This window comes from Egretta garzetta, unplaced genomic scaffold (genome assembly GCF_000687185.1).
Source record: "Egretta garzetta isolate BGI_Z169 unplaced genomic scaffold, ASM68718v1 scaffold217, whole genome shotgun sequence".
NCBI lineage: Eukaryota > Metazoa > Chordata > Aves > Pelecaniformes > Ardeidae > Egretta > Egretta garzetta.
In genome coordinates this window covers 571,359-583,282 of record NW_009260395.1, presented here as the reverse complement: position 1 = coordinate 583,282, position 11,924 = coordinate 571,359, and the positions used below count along the sequence as shown (strand labels likewise).

General features: G+C 36.2%; 1 protein-coding gene across 5 annotated transcripts in view; it reads left to right on the top strand.

The window, feature by feature from the left end:
- The window catches only part of KBTBD3 (kelch repeat and BTB domain containing 3), a 17,733-nt gene extending 7,571 nt beyond the window's left edge, over window positions 1-10,162 (top strand). The window contains exons 1-3 of one of the 5 annotated variants that reach the window (XM_009643042.2): window positions 8-302; window positions 1,473-1,720; window positions 4,548-10,162. In XM_009643042.2, coding sequence (XP_009641337.2) covers window positions 1,497-1,720; window positions 4,548-6,168 — 1,845 coding nt within the window. In that variant the 5' untranslated portion in view covers window positions 8-302; window positions 1,473-1,496 and the 3' untranslated portion in view covers window positions 6,169-10,162. Of the gene's footprint in view, window positions 1-7; window positions 1,192-1,472; window positions 1,721-1,826 lie in introns of those variants that run through there. The other 4 variants (XM_035898508.1, XM_035898509.1, XM_035898510.1 and 1 more) reach the window with 4 other exon arrangements.
- Window positions 10,163-11,924: the final 1,762 nt, after the last annotated feature.

Genomic DNA, 11,924 nt, shown 5'->3' with positions numbered 1-11,924 from the left:
AGCCATGGGAAGGAGAAGATGCCTGCTCCAAGGGTGCCAGTGCTGGCAGCAAGATCACTGGATCTCTTCTATTCCAGGAGACATGGAGGTCTATTTGTGGTTGGAGCTACCTGACTAGCTAAAGTATAGATCAGTCTGCTATGAAAGTACCTCCCATGAAGAAGACTGCCTGATGGCTTAGTTTGCTCTGAATGTATCACGTTATCAGATAAGCCTTTTCATGAAATTAAAAACCCAAACCAATATTTTTCTGGTTTCTGGGTTTGGCTTGGAATTTTTTATCCCCTTCTTTGTCAATTCAGGTGGGCCATTATCTATTGCTAATTTTAATTGGAATTGTGGAAGCAGAATCCTGCAATAGAAAAACATTGGAATGTTTCCTTAAGCTTTAAAATAGGCAAGCTTGACTCAAATTTGAAGTAAGGGCAGTTTATGCATCTATAGCAGTATAAATAGCACTTTAAATAGGTTTAAATAAAATACACTCACATTTAAAGTTTCTTTCTGTTGTCAAAGTGGAGTAAAATATTTTTAATGTAAAAAATAGTGAAGCCCAACTTACCATACAAACAATGCACTTTAGCATAGGGATTTTCACCAGAAAAACTTTGCTGCTGAAAGGGACATTGCACTGTCTTTAAATTTAAATCAGTTCTGAAGCCAGTTAATTTACAGCACTGTAAATGAAGCTCATGGTGTGCAGCATAAGCTGTAAGCAAACATACAGCTTCAAAGCAAGAGTATAGGTAAAAGATAAAATCAACATCAACTGACTAAACACTCAAAGTTGCCCTGTCACCAAACCATCTCTAAATGACCCCATTTGGTAAGCCCTAGCAATCCTGTGATTAGGACAGGCTGTCGGTGTTTGTTTATATTCTGGTTATTTTAGTCCGGAATGCCTAACGGGAATCCACTTAGAATGTAGTCTAGTAGCCTGTATCTCCCTTCCCCCAGAAAGACCATTGGTCTGCTTTGAGTTTGAGGGTTTGTAGTATACAGATGAGCCTTTTGGAATCTAAAAATATGTATGATTATTTCCTTTTCCATCTTCATTTTACATCAAATTGTAAGAGTTTGGAGTTTTTTGAGGCTAAGCCTAGGACTAGTGTTTCTCTTAAATGACTGTTGAAAATTTTAACACACTCCTTGGTGTGCTTCCCGTGGACCTTATTGAAAAAATTGCTACAGGTGGGTACTATTTGTAGAGTTGTTCTTTGGCACATGTCAGACGTTTTACTTTTCAAAGTATGCTATGTGTGTATATTTTGCAAAGTGGAAGTATAATCAAATTAAATTCAGTGTAAAAGTCACTTTTAACAGAAATTCAGAACTGTGCGTAGGACTTAAAAACCAAATTCAATGCTGGGAATTTTTTTGGTTTTTTTTTTTTTGTTTTGTTTTATGGTACATGGATTTATTTTTTTTTTATAAAAAGACTGTAAAATCAATTACTTATTTCTCCATTTCAGTTTCAGGAATAGATTGAAGAAACCATGGCCAATCAACGGGATTACATTAGCAGACCTATTTGCAACGGAATTTCTGTTCCTGAAAATAAAATCAATTCCTTAGTGGCTGAAGGTCATGGACAACAAATTCTAAAAGTACTACAAAAGTTCAGAGAACAAAATACATTTTTTGACTTTAAAATTCTTGTGAAAGATGAAATAATTCCTTGTCATCGTTGTGTACTGGCAGCGTGCAGTGATTTTTTCAGGTAAACCTAATTTTTGCATGAGTTTGCAGGACATGGATTGTAAGTTCTCTGGGAGGGAGGGAGGGAGAGAGAGAAGGAGGGAAGGAATATAATTACATAAATTAAAAATAAGTCATCACAACTTACATACGTCTGCAGAGTTTTGAGCAAACTGTTCAAACATTGTATTAAGGATAGCAAAAAACCCAAACCAAAACTACAGTGTCAGATGCCTAACCATACCCCATATAACATCTGTTTGTATTTTCAAAATGACGTTAGGACTTTATGAATTTGAGATTCAGACAGCAGTCTATACTCTGAAATAGAAATGTCAAACTATAAGTGCATGGTTCTGCTGTTAGGTAGAATTGACGCAAGTTGTGAATCTTTCAGACTTATCTGTTGCCTGTATCTGTACTTGAAGGTCTGCAAGGGCATTTTTTGACTTTGTATGGGACAGTCTGTATATATATTTTGACACATTTATATTGTGAAACATTGAAGGTTGATTACAAATATATCTTGCATTGAGCAGTTGTGGATAAATGGTACATGGTCTTGGAATGGGGCTGGATTTTGTTTTTCTAAGATGAGTGGTCAGTATAGTAGAGTTTGTCTTCAGAGGTATTTAAACAGATATCTTATGTTTTTTCTAAACTACAGTTTTCAGCCCTTCAGCATGAAACGGATCTGTGATCTTCCTTCTGGTGCTTAAAGCTATGCATTCTTAAGGGACAGACAGATCATTCACATACAGGATATTAATTTATGAAGATCCTTGCTAACTTTTTTATTAGTAAGGCTCAAACTTGCAGTTCCACACTGAAAGTCTGTTTCCAAATACACTCTTTACTAAAACACAAAGGTAAGATGCTCTAATAATGAACAAATGGGCTCCTGGAAATGAGTTAATGAGCTTGATTCAGCTGCCTATACATAGGTGACAAGTGTTATTTTCAAATGGCCTGGAGCATCCCATGGTCTGTGGGAGTCTGCCATATATGATAGAGGACATAGGCTAGGTGTGTTCTTAGGACTGCTGAAAAAAGAAGAAATGCAGGTGAAATAAGCTATTTCTCCACTGTAGCAGCAGGTTTGTTTTTTCTCTGACACACAGAACTACTTGCATTTCAAGTGTTTACTGCTTAACAGCACAGAGATGCCGGGGTAGAAAGGAGTATTAGGATGAAATAGCTTCCAGTGGTAATTTTTAGAACTGAAGTTGAGCACATGGTAACATCTGTGGCCTTTTTACTACCTACAGGCTCTTCTGGTTAAAATTTGCCAGGAGAGACCTCTGCCTGCATGTAACAGTTGATAACAGCAGCCATCAAATTCGTAAGTTGTCCTGGAATACAGGCCCATTTATTACCTTCAGGGAATAAAAAGTACCTAGGTCCACTAGATAAATTTTAAAATGAAACACCATTTGTCTTCCTTGGCCTTTGGACATGTCTTAATTTTGGTTTCTCTGTGTAAAGCCAAGATTCAGCAACATTTTGCTCCCTACTTGTTAGCTTTCAGAATCAATGCCTTTGCTTAGATTGCTCTCCTTCTAATACTATTTTTCAGTTGCTGTTTTACTCTGTAATTTAGAGGTTTGTATCATAGGTCTTGGGTTAAAGAGGAAAGGATTCTAAGGATCATCATTTAATACGCAAAAAGGTTTTTGGGACTACATGTCTCACTGTAATTTTATGTTCTTGTTCAGGAGGTCAGACAAGTTCCTGCTTTACCTGATGTTCACTTCCCAAAGAGTATGCCATACACTGTGATTTTTTTTTTCTCTTTGACTTCATAAAAGTATGGGATTTTAAAATTCACATACGATACAGGTATCAATTGTATAACTAAGCTATGATACAATACTCTTCTTTTTAATAGGGACCAGCTGTTATATTAATAATCAGATTATATATTTAGTATTTGATGATTTATCTAAATCTTTCTGCGCTATCATCTTGTCAAATTTAGAAGCCATTGCTATCACAGCCTGATGCTTAGGCTCTGGGAGGGTAGAGCAAGTGATGCTGCAGCATTATTCTGTTGCCAGCACTTACCGGCTTGAAAAACTAATTATTTTACCTTGCCCTGTTAGATTGTGTGAAGTAGTTAAGTGTTACTATGTATTTAGTGAAAAAGTTTAATAAAATTTGCACAAATCTACCGATCGATAGTTTGTTCCACAATCTCAACCATCATTGTATTGTCACAATCTACTTTCTGCACACGTTTCATTGTGTCATGCAATCCTATGTCAAAATCTCTTTTTTTTCTGACATCTGCCTGTACCCATATATCTATCTGTCCAAGAATTAAGTTTCCTCATGTTTTTTTCTCCTCTTTCACCCCTCACCTACTTTTATTTCTGAGGAATGCACCCATCATCCATCCTGCCATTTGCTCAGCCTGCAATTTAGGTCTTTTTTTGCTTAATTTTCTGTGTTCATCCACAGTGCATGACCTAAATCATGGGGCTTTTTTACTATATATTTTTTAAATCAGCCTTTCTTTCTCAAGCTGTTGAAATCGATGCTGGTCCGAACAATTTCACATTTTCTCTCACATTGAGAGCTGCAGGCTTCATTGCTCTCTGTGAAAACCCATACAAAGCATTTTTATGACCCATCGCTTTGAATATGTTCTTATCACCACACCTTTCTTCTTCAACCGTATCAAGCACATGCATTGTTCTTTAGACATGAGAATGTCCACATTTTAGACCTATACAGCCTGCCCACCTTATTGTATGTCCCGGATTTGTCTCCTTCCTCTCACATCAAGAGTTCTCTGCTGTTTGCTAGATCTTTAATTTGCTTGTTTATCTTCTATATTTTATTCACAGAGCCATGTTTGAAGTTAATATGAAGGAACGAGATGATGGCAATGTCACTATTAGTAATCTATCACCCAAGGCGGTGAAAGCTTTTCTTGATTACGCTTATACAGGAAAAACAGAGATAACAAATGATAATGTGGAAATGCTTTTCCAACTGTCGTCATTTCTTCAAGTTTCACTCCTTTCCAAAGCTTGCAGTGACTTTCTAATAAAAAGTATTGATCTTGTGAATTGCTTACAGTTGCTTTCTCTATCAGAAAGTTATGGTTCCATCCGTTTATTTGATCATGCGCTAGATTTTGTACAGCACCACTTTTCCTTGCTGCTCAGATCAAGTGATTTTTTGGAGATGAATTTTGAGATATTACAAAAATGCCTTGAGGCTGACGAACTAAATGTCCCTGAGGAAGAATCAGTGTTGAAAGCTGTCCTTCAATGGACCAAACACAACTTAGAAACACGACAGAAATATCTGCCTCATTTGATTAAGAAAGTGAGACTACACCAGTTACCTGAAAAGACTTTGCAGGACTTTCTGCATTCTGAAGAACACTTGCTTAAGAGTGCTAATTGCTCAGTAATAATCAATGATGCAGTTGAAAGTGTGCAAAACTTTAGTGGCCTGTTTCCAGATGCACGTCCTTCAACAACAGAAAAATATATATTTGTTCATAAAACTGATGAAGATGGAGAAAACAGACATACATTCTGCTACAACATCAAAACAGATAAATGGAAAGAACTACCACATACACACATGATTGATCTTCCAGGGTCAAGTTTATCTAGCTATGGAGAAAAAATATTTATAACTGGAGGATGCAAAGGGAATTGTTATAGGACTGTCAGGCTTCATATTGCTGAACCATTTCATGATGCCACTGACCAAACCTGGTGCTACTGTCCAGTCAGCAATGAATTCTCCATAGTGTCAGCTATGAAAAAGCCAAGGACAATGCACACATCTGTTGTAACCTTGAATCAGCTGTTTGTAATAGGTGGAAAGACCAGAGGAGCTCAAGAAACCCGAAGTCTTTTGGATGTAGAATCCTATAATCCTCTTTCCAAAGATTGGAAATCTGTAAGCCAATTACCAAGAGGTATCTACTATCCAGAAGCAAGCGCATGTCAGAATATAATTTATGTCCTTGGCTCAGAAGTAGAGATTACTGATGCCTTTAATCCATCTCTTGACTGTTTCTTTAAGTATAATGCTATGACTGACCAGTGGTCTGAGCTTGTAGCAGAATTTGGGCAATTTTTCCATGCAACTCTAATCAAAGCTGTTCCAGTAAACTGTACATTGTACATATGTGATCTCTCCACCTACAAGGTCTACAGTTTTTGCCCAGAAACTTGTGTTTGGAAAGGGGAAGGATCTTTTGAATGCGCTGGCTTTAATGCAGGGGCAGTTGGGACAGAAGACAAAATTTATATATTAGGTGGTGATTACGCTCCAGAAGAAATCACAGATGAAGTTCAAGTCTACCACAGCAGTAGGTCTGAGTGGGAAGAAGTTTCACCAATGCCAAGAGCCTTAACTGAGTTTTACTGTCAGGTCATTCAGTTTAATAAATATAGGGACCCCTGGTCATCTGTACTGACAATTTGCTCTGGAGAATTTTGAAACTCCCGAGTCAAAAGAATCTATTTAAATGCACAAATTTTAGAACAGATTTTTAGGTATTAATTTACAGATGGAAAAATATATACTGTTTTGTTTAAACCTTCAGTTTAAATTGTATGCTATGGAATTGCTTTTGGAAGAGTCCATTGAATTGTCATTCATGCTAGTCATTATATAGAAAGTATTACTTAATTTTATATGCAAGTCTTCTCTGTAATTATCTGAATAATTTGCAAAATTATATTACTTTTCAAGAAAGCACAGTCACGAGGAATTCATTGTGTAATATGTGCCATTATTTCTGTAATATTCGGAGTTGTCCCAGTAGACAAATTCCTGAGTGAGAAAACTGACTGTGATACTGTTTTCCCTATGTAACTGAAGTTTAAAAGAAATCTACATTAGTGTTGTTTTGTTTAGGATTTTTATATTCATAAACCTGTAAGAGGAATTTCTTGTCAGCTTGATCTTATTAGAATGACCTTAGCAAGGGCAAGAGCCAAAGTGACCTTCACAGCATTAAAACCAGGTATCTAACTTGAAGAGACTGATGATTCCTATCATCCTACTTCAGCTCTTCAGTTTTACCAATTTTTCCTCCATCCTCGTGCCTTAGTAGTAGCTGTACTTTCTGTTTTCATCCCATTAACTGTGGCAAGATATACTTCAATAATGTATTGCAGGGTGGGCAAGATTTCTACAGGATGGATGACTCACATGGTATCTTTGCTTCAGTCATGCTGTTAACTAAAGAAAAAACACTTCAGGATGTTTTCTAACAGAAGTCTTCCATCTCTGAAGTCTCCAGTGCTACCTACTAAGCAGCCAGCTACTAGGCTGCTTACAGCAGCAAGCTGCAAAATAAATTTTAGTTGTTGCTTCGGTTAACTACGGGAAAAGTTGGTATCTTGTCATATATCAAAAGAAGCAAAGCTACAAAAATAAATCCCCATATTTAAAGTCAAAGTAAATAGTATTTCTGAGGTGAAAGAATTCCTTATTTTAACTTCTATAGTGGTTTAAATTAATTAAAACACTTTATCTTGTACTTCATGGTAATTTTAAGTGTTAAAATATTACACGGTAAATGTTACAGAATATATTGCTTGATAAACTTTCAGTAGTCATCTATTATAATGTTAAAATTGTAACGGACTTCTAGTATTAGTATTAGTCTAGGCATACATTGTGAAGTAAATTTGATCTCATGCATACAAAGTGGGACCTGTGTCTGACAGGACACCGAAATTAGCTAGGTTTCATACATTCATTTGTAATCTTTCACAGCCTGAGAATTTTCTTTCTTACCAGCTATTTGCATAAGATATTGGGAGCCCTTATGTTCCATATAAGTATCATTTAAGTAGCAAGGTTGTCTTATGCCAGGCAGAATGGTTCTAAATATCTAAGTACATCTTTTCCAAGTAGTTTAAAAATGAACAGAATTTAGTGAGGCATCTAAAACGTCTTTCATATGGCTTGAGATGACCGCGGTAAGTTCATTATCACATCACTACTGCATGTACTTTTTGCAAAACTCAAGCTCAATATTAATGCTTAAAGCTTAATATTGCCTAGCAACATACTTCTGTTAAAAAAGAGAAACAGTGGAAAGTTCCGATTCTGTGACCGACTCTATAATGTGTTATCAGATACCTTTATAAATTTAGGTACCATTCATAATTATTTTCATATGTAAATGAAAATTATGCACATTTGAAGAACATTGATTAATAGAGTGGAACCCTCCCCACTCAATAATTTATTTGTATTAAGATGTGTGTCAGTTCTGTAGAAGTAAATAGCTTGTTGTTATTCAGTATTTCAGGCAATTTCCACATTTATTTTGCTCATAGTGAGTCTCCAAATCATATTGTAAGTACACGTAGCTACACAATCACCATACTGAAATGCAAGCATTTTTATATTTGAGCACAACTACTTTTTGCTAGTGCAAAGCGAATTAAATATTTTAAAAGCGATGGAGAATACTATTCCTGCTTACTGAAACGGTAGGAGAAAAATAAATAAGACATCTAGGAGAACAGTAGTTTTAGCATTAATAAGGCTACTCGTGGAGACTTCATTAATTGTTAATTATTGCAACTCGTCACTTCATCAGAAATACAAGGCCCGATTCTCTGCTTGTTTTTGTGTTGTTTTTATACCTGAGTAATAGGAGTATGCAATTTATGCAATGAGAAAAGTAACATATTATGCCCATAGTACATGGGTATAAAAGCTATGCAAATTGGAAGAGATGAGAGAATTGCAAGGTTTTTTTAATTGCCACTGTCATGACCAAATTGCTGGGTCACATAAACAGCAAGTGAGCCAGTCATTCAGGTGATGCTCTTTCCAGTTAACTTTTTCCTTACAGCAAGTTTTTTTGGGCAGTTTTCCATCCATCTAGTTGCTATATGTACAAGCCTCTGGCACATGACATCAGATAGAGCAATGACATATGTGGTAAATTACTCAGTATATATAGTGAAAACTGAAGCTTAATTTGGAAAATAGACATGCTTCTTTAATAGTGTATGCTACATTTGCACAGGAACTACTGTCAGTTCCCAGTTTGACAAATCATTCATGGATTTCAAATGGAGTTGAGCTCTCTTATGATCAGGAAATGATGTAGTAGTGTCAGTTACTTTATACTATTACTTTCAGAAAAGTTACTGTGAAATAGTGTGATTTTTTTTTTTAGTTATGTAGGTAAGCCTGTATTACAACTCTCACAGAAGAAAAAAAGGCTGTTTGCCACAATTCCACATACAGAGTTAAATCTGATAGCAGAATTGAGTGCAGAAGCAGCTGTGTTAGAAAGTCATGGCTAAACCCAAGGCTTTATGATAGTATTAAGGGCCTATGCTCCAAATCCTGTAATTAATCGCTAATGAGGTAAGAAATCTCAGTGAAGTCAACTATGCTACTTGGAAGAATATGGATTACTTGCATGTAACTGCTGTAGGTCTGGATCAAACAGATTTTTCAGTCTACTTTACGCAGCTGTTAGGCAATTTAAAAAAAAGTCACAAAATTAATGCAAAGCAAGTTTTTCCTACATATTTTCTGACTTTTCAAAGCTTACAGTACTTTATGAAAAAGTACCTTCCTCTAAAAATAGTCAGTGACTAGATTCATGATTACCTCTGTTCTCACTGAAATACAGTAAGATGTTTAAAACATACAAATTGCATGTAAAGTTATAATCTACTATTTGCACTTAAACGATGTAACCAAAACATTTCTAATAGTATTCTATTCTATGTCACAGAACACATTGTAAGCATGACCAGTATAATATACACAAAGATAATATATATTGTATGTGGGATTTTAATATCCAGTAATGATTATATTGGAGAATCTTAATTTTTAAAGAATGCTATCAAAACATTATGGCACTTTGGTAATGTTATCATACTGGTTTAGTTGTTATAATAAATATCAATTATTCAGGTGTTTATATTGATTGCGTTTGCACAGACCTGATGATTATTCTATTATTTATGTACTAATGAATTTATTTTCTGTATTCTAAATACATTTGTAGTAAGTCAGTTTACTGCTGTTAAAAATTCATTATTTTCACATAATGGAGTAGATTTACTGGGTCAGATTTATTTCTGCTATTGCTCCATGACGAAAGCTGTATACCTCCTCTGATTAGTAGTAGGTAGTAGGTAAGGTGTAGGCTGTATAGAATGTGCTGTCTGCAGTTCGTAACGTGGAGTCTAATTTTAAATGTTTCTGTTTGTAGGTGACCAACAGGAGGCAGCGTAAGATCTATTTTAATTAAACAGACTGAAACCAGGGATATATTTGATAATATTTATAGCTGAACATTACGCTCAATTTACTTTTTTTCCCTTATAACATCCAATAAAGCATAGCGATCAATAACATCTTGCTGCTGCCTGGGCTCTGCTGATACGTGGAAAGTATGATACTACATGTTTGCCGAGATGTTCATTCTTTTGTGAAATAAAAGCACCGAGCAACTGAGTCCTTCTCAGGTCTGATTTTTTTCAGTGAGTTTCAAACTACAGAGAAACTACAATGTTTCTAATGAGGTTAACTACTTTGTTCTTTCTTTTTTTAACCGGAGAACATTTTGAATGTTAGATTATAACCAAGAATGCAGTTAGTACGCATGAAAGCTGCAGTGAGAGGGGTTATTTTAATTATCCTTGTATTTGTTTGTCCATTGTAGATCAATTTGCTGCTCCCATGCTAAATTTGATTTAGTCTACTGAAAAGCTATAAATTCACCGTTGTAAAGCACTCATTTACATTGGTATCTTTTTCTATTGGATCCATCTAGCTCAGATTGATATACAGGGTTTTTTAACAGCTTTAGCATTGCAAATGATTAGATATTTATTTTGACTGAAATGGGCTTCCATACTACATAGAAGCAGCTTTAAATAAAAGGAAATACAAGCTACTTAGTCTAAAATTCGTGTGCAAAGGGCACGGAAATGGCATTAATACAGAGTGAGGGAGTCCTGTGTTGTCTTGTATTCATCCAGAATTTAAAATTCTGTGACCTTCAAACCTCTGTATAGATAAAATAGAGTCACAGCAATAAAAATGAACCTTCCAACACCCCAGGGCGTTTGCCCCACAGCTAGTAAAAGCAATTTGGAGATGTGTACACTGTGTTCCAACGGCGGTCACAATGTTAAAGGCTTGCATTGAACAATGAAGGGATTCACAGACCAAATTCGAGAGCTGTAGTTGTGTAACCCTGTGCACAATCAGAGAGTTGCATACTTACATTCTACAGATGCAGGGAATTCACTGTAGACTTGCAGAGTTTGTGTCTAAAGTAGGCCGTATGGTGAGGCTTTTCTTACTGTGATCAAAAGCAAGGAAGCAGAGTCTGGATTTAATGAATAAATTACACATAAATTAGACATAATTATTAGACATCAATTACAGGTAAATCAAAGACAGTTCACATGAACAAAGGAGGTCCAAGGATTTTTGTTGGAGGAAGCTGGTATATACCCAGATTTTTCATCTGTGATCAACAGCCTCTGTAACAGTGGAATAACAATAGGGAGAGAAAGTAGAGCTATTGACAATTGTATGCACAGTTACCCTAGAAAATCATATGCTTCCGAGTTCAAATTATTCTAATGGACTGGACACTAATCATATTTAGTGGGTTGTGCTTCACAATAGAAGAAGGATACTCAACAAGGTATAATTAACACTAATTATTTTTGCAGACTGGCAGAGGTTCAGACTGTTAATGACTTTCACTCTCTGTCATTTTTCCACTGACTTGCACCTGAATCTAGCTTGAACTAGCTTGCAAGACCTTTAGGGCACACTCGCATCTTATTTCTGAGCACCGTCAAAATACCTGTAATAACGTAAACTGAAGCCTAGTTGTCGTGGTTTAAAACCCCAGCCGGCAACTCAGCCCCACAGAGCCACTTGCTCACTCCCCCCCTGCTGGGATGAGGAAGAGAATCAGAGAAGTGAGAAAGCTCATGGGTTGAGATAAAGACAGTTTAATAGGGAAAGCAAAAGCCGCACGCGTAAGCAAAAACAACCAAGGAATTCATTCAGTACTTCCCATGGGCAGGCAGGTGCTCAGCCATCCCCAGGAAAGCAGGGCTCCATCACACGTAATGATGACTTGTGAAGACAAACGCCATCGCTCCGAACGCCTCCCCCTTCCTTCTTTTTCCCCCAGCTTTTATTGCTGAGCATGACGCCATATGGTCTGGAATAGC